General features: G+C 49.2%; 1 protein-coding gene across 1 annotated transcript; it reads left to right on the top strand.

Annotated features, from left to right (window-relative positions):
• The first annotated feature begins 181 nt into the window (after window positions 1–181).
• Window positions 182–1,714, top strand: SUCNR1 (succinate receptor 1). Its single transcript, XM_071437019.1, has 2 exons — window positions 182–208; window positions 764–1,714. Exons 1-2 carry the CDS (start codon window positions 182–184, stop codon window positions 1,712–1,714), a joined length of 978 nt encoding a protein of 325 aa, XP_071293120.1.
• The last annotated feature ends 5,442 nt before the right edge of the window (window positions 1,715–7,156 follow it).

Genomic DNA, 7,156 nt, shown 5'->3' with positions numbered 1-7,156 from the left:
TCTGTGTGTCCTGTGGCAGGGACAGGTGGCTTTGCTGAGGAGGGAGAGGAGTAAGCACTTGAGATCCTGCTCTATTTCTTTCCCTGAAGATGAAAGCATTTTTTTTTAACCAGCCTTTAGAAAGAAAGCAAGTTCATGTGTGGTGCAGCTTTGAAGGAAGCTTTGGCAGAATGCACAGGAGATGGGCTCCATCCTCCATGCAATCCTGGTACCCAGTTTCCAGCACAGCTCACAAAGTGCTCGATTAAGGGCTGGGTTAATTTAACAAACACATCTCTCCTGACTCCCCAGCCAGTTCTGAGCAGTGCTGCTGCCTTCATCCCTCAGCAGCCCTGTCAGCTAACCTCTGCTGCAGTGACAAGGCAGGACCCACGGGACTGGTGTTGGGTAACAGGGGCAGATGACTCCACGAGGCTCTGACAGGGCACCCATGGGCTGGTTTCACTTTCCTGGCCCCTGGCACTGCCCTGGCTTTGGCCAAGCTGGAACGCTGTGACTGATGCCTTCATTCAGGTGATGCTCCCACTTGAGTTCCTCACACAGGTCTTTGCTTAGGAGAGTTTTCATCTCCTTCTGTAACTGTGATCAGTGTCTGCAAGTACCAGTCCTGTGTGTGAGAGACGTTTGAGGTCACATATCTACTTACCCTGTGGGCTGGAAGGAAATTGCAGGCTGCATTCACTGATTACAGCAATGATATAACAATAACTGTGCTATGATCTTTTACTTGGGTTTGGTGTTTATTTTTCTTTTGATTTTCCAGGCTGTGAATGAGACCAGTGACTATTTTCTCACAAACAGAGTACTGGAAAAGTATTATCTCTCCACCATGTACAGCCTTGAGTTCATTATAGGTGCCATTGGAAACACCATCGTGGTGTTTGGCTATGTTTTCTGCCTGAAAAAATGGAAAAGCGGCAACATCTACCTGTTCAATTTATCCATATCAGATTTGCTGTTTCTGTGCACTCTGCCAAATCTGGTGAACAGCTACTCCAAAGATCAGTGGGCAAAGGAGAGCATCCTGTGCCACAGCAACAGATTCCTGCTGCACGCCAACCTGTACAGCAGCATCCTCTTCCTCATGGTTATCAGCGTTGACCGGTACATGCTGATGAAACACCCCTTCAGGGACCACATCCTGCAGAAGAGGAGCACAGCTGTTATGGTGTCTGTTGCCGTATGGATCGGGGTGATCCTGGAGCTGCTGCCTCTGCTGCATTTCCTGGAGCCTATAACGCCTGACAATAACTACAAGTGTCTTGACTACGCGAGCTCCGGAGACCCCGTGACAAACCTCGTCTACAGCATGTTCCTGACCGTCTTTGGCTTCCTCATTCCCCTGCTGACCATGTGCTGCTTCTATGTGAAGATGGTTCGTTTTCTCCAGAACAGGAGCGAGCAGATCCACTCTGCCCTGACCCTGGAGAAGCCCCTGACCCTGGTGATCCTCACCGTGGTGATCTTCTCCCTGCTCTTTACTCCCTACCACGTCATGCGCAACGTCCGGATCGCCTCCCGAATTCCGGCCCTGAACGTCTCTGAGTGCACGAAGGGAGTCATCAGCACCATTTACATCATCACCAGACCCTTTGCCTTTCTAAATAGTGCCATCAATCCCGTTTTTTATTTCCTGATGGGTGACCACTTCAGAGAGATGCTGATGGCCAAAACAAGACAGCTCCTGGGCAGGCTGACAAGCACTGGGAAGTGAATGAGTGAGCAGTGCCCTTGTGGTGGGAGAGGTCTGGGAGGAAACTCTCTGAGGGAGAGCATTCAGCAATGTGCCATTGTTTTAGATAACTTTATTTATGCAATAGAATAGGTATGAGCTGATTGTGTTCTCTAAATGCACTGTCACCTCATTGTACAGGAGGTTTCTGCTGAGCTGCCTGCAGCACGCCAGGAGGGATGCTCTGCCCCGTCCCAGCAGGACAGCAGTGGGGTACCCACAGCCCATTGACACTGTCATCAAAAGGCCATCAAGCCAGCTCTCTGAGGGAAAGCACACTGCTCTCAGACAGCTGCTTTGTGAGCCATAACGTGGGCCTGGGCTGGGACAAAACATGCCCTCACAGGTCACCAGGACAGCCAGGCACACTCGCATGGGCACTCACACAGCCACTTACCAGGGCGTGCAGCTACCTATCCTCATTATAGCTGTCTATAAGTGCCTGTGGAATCTATAGCCTGAAGCAGAATTCAGACCTCAGAGTTCAAACTTTATTAGCAGTTGCACTAATGAACCAGGAGCTAATGAGAAGCCAGTCCCTGCCTGATCCCTGCTCCACACAGAGCCCCAGCACCTCAGAGGCACTCAAAAACCTACTGGGCTCTGTCCTTCCCCCTTCTGGGACAGCCCTGGTTTGTACCTTTGGTTTAGTGGCAATCTCTAAAGTCTCCATGACTTCCACTTACCTAAACTAATGAGTGAAACTTCTGATCATTACACAATTAACTGTGATGCTGCTGGTTTTGCAATTAAAAATGTGATAAAAGAGAATATAAACCCCTACGTTCAAGCTTCACATGCATGTTCCTCTCTGCCTAATTCTTCTACTCCTGAGTGGTACATAGAGAAATTTCAATTAATAAAGCTCCAAAGCACTACCTGGTTCACCTGAGCTGGGCTAAGCAGGACCAAGGTGGGTGCAGGTTCCCCCAGGCAGAGCCACATTGGGCTGCAGGCACTGGCATCAGCACAGCTGGGCATAGGCTTTGGTTCTGATTCAGACAGGGCTTTTTTGGTTTCATTTTGTTTTGTCTTTCCTAATTTTGGGTGTGGACTGAAAATGCCTCCAGAACAGGAATTCAGCTGTGAGTCAGCCTGAAAACAGTCCAAGTATGTTTTAGTGGCGGTAAGTGACCTAAAAATAACTGTTCCTGGGAAGAGGGGTGAGGGCAGGGCCAGGGGCTGGGGCTGCCCCTGGCTCTCCCTGAGCCACTTTCCCAGGCACACACAGGCCAGGACACTGGGCTGGCTTCAGTCTCCCCTTTCTTTAGGTGTGAGCTGCAGGAGCCTGTCCTTGGAGGGAATTCACAACCAGCTCCACACCCACGAGAAAAACACATGGATCTATTTCTTGTTCATTCCAAACCCTACCAAACCTCAGGTCCTCTGCAGCTCGGAATGTGTAAAATGTCCTACCACGTTGTTCCTGACATTTAGAGGGAATTTCCTGGGTTTGCTCTTGTTCCCATCACCTTTTGCCCTGCCCCTGCCCAGGCAGTGCAGCTCTGTGGTCAGCTGCCTCTGCTCCTTGCCCCAGCTCTCTGCAGTGCTCTGTGCCACAGCAGCTGCTGCTCTGCAGTGTTTTAATAATGATTTATGAGAGCATGTCTCCCGAAGAGCAAGGCTGCCCACACAGGGGCTGTGGATTCAGAGCAGTGCTGTGGGAGGGGTGGCTGCCTGGCTGCCCTGGACACCTGCAAGGAGCTGGCACCAGCAGAGGGGTCCTGACCATGTCACTGCCACACCGGCAATTCAGAGTTTAACTGCTCATGTTGACAGTAATGAAGATACTAATTCAGCTGACTTCTGCTTGGTTTCAATTTGGTTTTCACTTTCTAAAAATACATGAGCTAAAAATAGTCTTCCTGGAGCCAGGAGGAGCTTCACCCTCTGGGCAGTCTGTCCTTTGGTGTGAGGTGAGGGAGCTCAGCAGCCCCCCGAGGTCTCTGGGCAGCACCCAGGTGTGCAGGCACGCTCATGGAAACACCTGGAGCTTCACCTGTTTGTTCAAGCAGCGTTTGGACCAGCAGCATCAGGGTCTGAGCCGAGCACACCAACACCTGGGGGCAGAGCACTGCAGGGATCTGATGCCACAGCAAGGTGCCTGCAAGGCTCATTTTCCTTTCAGTTTTCTGTGTCTTATCGAGATTTTGACCCACATAAGTGAAGTGGAACATTTAAGTGCTGCTTTGTTCATTCGTGCACTCTTGCCTCACTTCCTGACACAGCCACATAAGAGTCACAGGATGGAAGGGCTCACAACCGTCCAGATGAAGCAATGAGGTTATTTGATAAATAAAGCAATCCAGCAGTTTGCCTGCTGCCTTTTGAAATAAATCCTGTGCTTTTGACTGCTCCAAGGCTTGGTCTTAGGAATTCTTTTTCCTTCCCAGAGGCCTGTCCTGTTTGGTGAATGCTGTTCAGGGGCAGACACAGCCCACTTGCTGCTGGCCCAATTCCTTCTTTCTGATGGGCAGGGTGGGGGCTGAGCCTGGCACAGCCCAGCTCTCCAAGCACCCTGGGGGGAACAGGGAGCTGTTAGCCCACCCAGCCAGGTGATGCAGGGCTGGGCACAGGCTGGGGAGTGTCCTCTGCCCGGGTGAGGGCCAGAGCAGCGGGCAGTGCTGATGAGCCAGAGGAGACAATGGGTCCCACCTGCCCCAGGAGCTCATCAGACAGGATGTGGGGCCCAAAGGGTTAAATAGGAGCTGTGGTGCTGCTTCCCTGCCTGCAGAAGGATCCTGTGCTGTGTGTGTGCTGTGCTGGTGGGTGCCACAAGGAAGGAGCAAGCTGAACAGGTAAGAATGAGGTGACAGTTCTCAAAAGTCTTTTATAACTAAAGTTACAGCAGAAAAAATTACTGCAGAATGTGGCACGTCTTGGGGAAGCCTGGTTGTGTGATCTGCTGGAGAGAGAGCTTGTATGTGCATTGTGGTGTGGGGCTGTGGTGGGACAGTCAGATGGAATCAGGAGCTCCTGTAGAGAAAGAAAGGGACCCAGTTTGGTTTATGGGAAGCGTGCAGCAACGTGAGGGGAACTGCCCTGTGCTGAGGCAGGAGGGGTGAAGGGAGGCTCCTGCAGGTGTGGTAACTGAGAGGCAACGTGCAAAAACACCAATCCTGTGAGCTGGGTTACAAGGGAAACCACTGGGAAATGTCCCTGTAAATGGAGGTACAAGGAGCAGCTGTAAGCCCAGGCACCTGCCTGGAGCTGCCCCAGGCTGAGCAGGGACACAGAGCAGGGACACACGACAGGGACACACAGCAGGGACACGCAGCACTTCTGCCTCAGCAGGGACACAGAGCACTTCTCTCTTCAGCTGGCCTGGCAAAGGGCTGGGGCTCTGGGAGTGCTCCAAGGGGCTCCCTCCATCCTTGGAATGGTAGCTTTAAAAGCAACTGGGACTTTCTCTTTTGTTCTTTAGACAGTCCCCACATCTCCTTTCCCCTGATCAGCCTATGGAGAAGCTCAAAACAAACATGACTTCACCTGGTGGACCTTGGGCTGCTCACATCTCCTTTGTCATTGAACAGCTCCTGGCACTCGAGGGGTTTTCCATTCTCCTAAAGCAATGCAGCCCCTGGGATGCCTGGTTGTGCTCCCCTGGCAGGTTTACTAGCGGAAATCCTCCTCCTGCAGGAGCACAATGGCTGGGGGCTCTCCAGGGTGAGCAGCAGCCAGGGAAAACAAACATCATCCTGTTAGAGCACATTTCTACAGAGGCCTGAATTTAAAAACCTCATGTATGAGGTTCAATTGCCATGATTTTATATCTAGCAATACATTTTTGACAGGAGAGGAAGTACTTCATCACCCTAATGTTTATTTTTCTTTATGGTGTATGGGGATATTCTGGTTTCTGTGTATTTCAACCCAATATTTTTGCAGGGAATGTTTTAGCTATTGACTGCCCTAGGAAATGCTGGCTTCACTGAGGTTTGTGTCTATAGTTCTGTCACAGAGAAATAAGCTTTCCCTGATCCCTGGGAGCAAATTACTTTCAGTGCCCATTTGTCTTTCAGGGTGTTTTTTCTTATTTCCTTTTAATTAGCTGTTGTGCATTTCAGGGCAGTCGTTACAAAATGGTGCTGCTTCATGCTGCTCGTTTTGCTTCATTGAGGGAAGTGTCACAGGATGCTTTTGATGGCTTGGTTTCAGAAAGGCCCTTTGGATGCAGGGTTTGGTTGTGTCTCAGGAGGAGGCTGTGACCCCACGTGCCTGTCCCAGCCCCATCCCTGCCTTCCCTCAGGACCTGCACCCCCTTCATCCTCATCCGTGCCTGGAGCTGGAGTTGATGAGCAGATGCTCTCTCCTCTGCTTTGATTTCTGTTATTTCCTAGAAGCATTTCAGTAGTAACCTCAAAGGATCCTGAAATGGCTTTTCCTGTTCCCATCAGAGATTAATTCAGTCTTTGTTTTCTCCTGCCTGCAACACCTTTGGGCAGAGTGTTTGGTACAACTTGGCAAGGGAAGAAATAACATCAGAATTGACCTTGTACCAAAATAAATACAGAGGAATTAATGTTTAGTTACAATTATCCTGTTCTCATTAACAGTTCCTCTGCTTGCTGTGACATACAAACTTCCAAGGGGTTTGGTGTGACTCTTGCCATATTTATGAAAGCAGCTTTTCGAGACCTGCTGCCTGTGTGAGGAAGAATAAGCCTGCTTGCCTCCTAAAATGCTTTTCAGACCAGTCTATGTAGTACCTACTATTGCTTTACACAGATAAAAATAAACGGAGTTAAATGGTTCCTCTTAGCTACATTATTCGTATATTGAATTATATCAGAGAAATCAGTTTTTCTTAAAGCTGCTGCCTATCATTACAGTGATTCAGCCTATTGTACTGATAGCATTGAATGTAAGTTTCTCCAAAAGTATTTCTTAGCATGATAGACTTGATTTTGATTCCTTGGGCTCTTTAAATCTTGTTTTAAAGCAAGTTTCTGGTTCATGCCTGTAACATGCAGACTGTAAATCTGTTGAATGCACTCACTGTCTGGATGTGCCACTTCTTATTTATTTTTCTCTCCTGCTGTAATAGTATCTTTCATATTTTTCTTTCTATACTTTTCAAAAGCACAAGAGACAAAGGATGCCTTTTTCAGTAAAAAAAAAAAAGCAATTAAAATATGATGTAATGATTAATTACTTGCAATCTGATTTTTATGACACGTAGCTATAGTCACTACTTAATTAGAAATAATACAACTCCAAGTACCGAGTTAGAGAAACCAGCTGGTGTTTACAGAATGAGCTGATCATTAACCCTGGCCCTGGGGGTGTCACCCTGCATCCCAGCATGCCCACTGCACCCATTGGTCTGTACTGGGCACTGCTCAGGTTTTCTGTCCGTGGCATGGCAGGTTGTGGAAGGGCTGTGTCTCACTGGAATAGGGCCAGGAGCCTGGACACTGACCA

Source organism: Agelaius tricolor, unplaced genomic scaffold (assembly GCF_023055355.1).
Source record: "Agelaius tricolor isolate 1412-34295 unplaced genomic scaffold, bAgeTri1.0.p SCAF_12, whole genome shotgun sequence".
Taxonomy (NCBI): Eukaryota; Metazoa; Chordata; class Aves; order Passeriformes; family Icteridae; genus Agelaius; species Agelaius tricolor.
The sequence above is the reverse complement of the archived record's forward strand: the minus strand, read 5'-3'. Positions and strand labels throughout refer to the sequence as shown.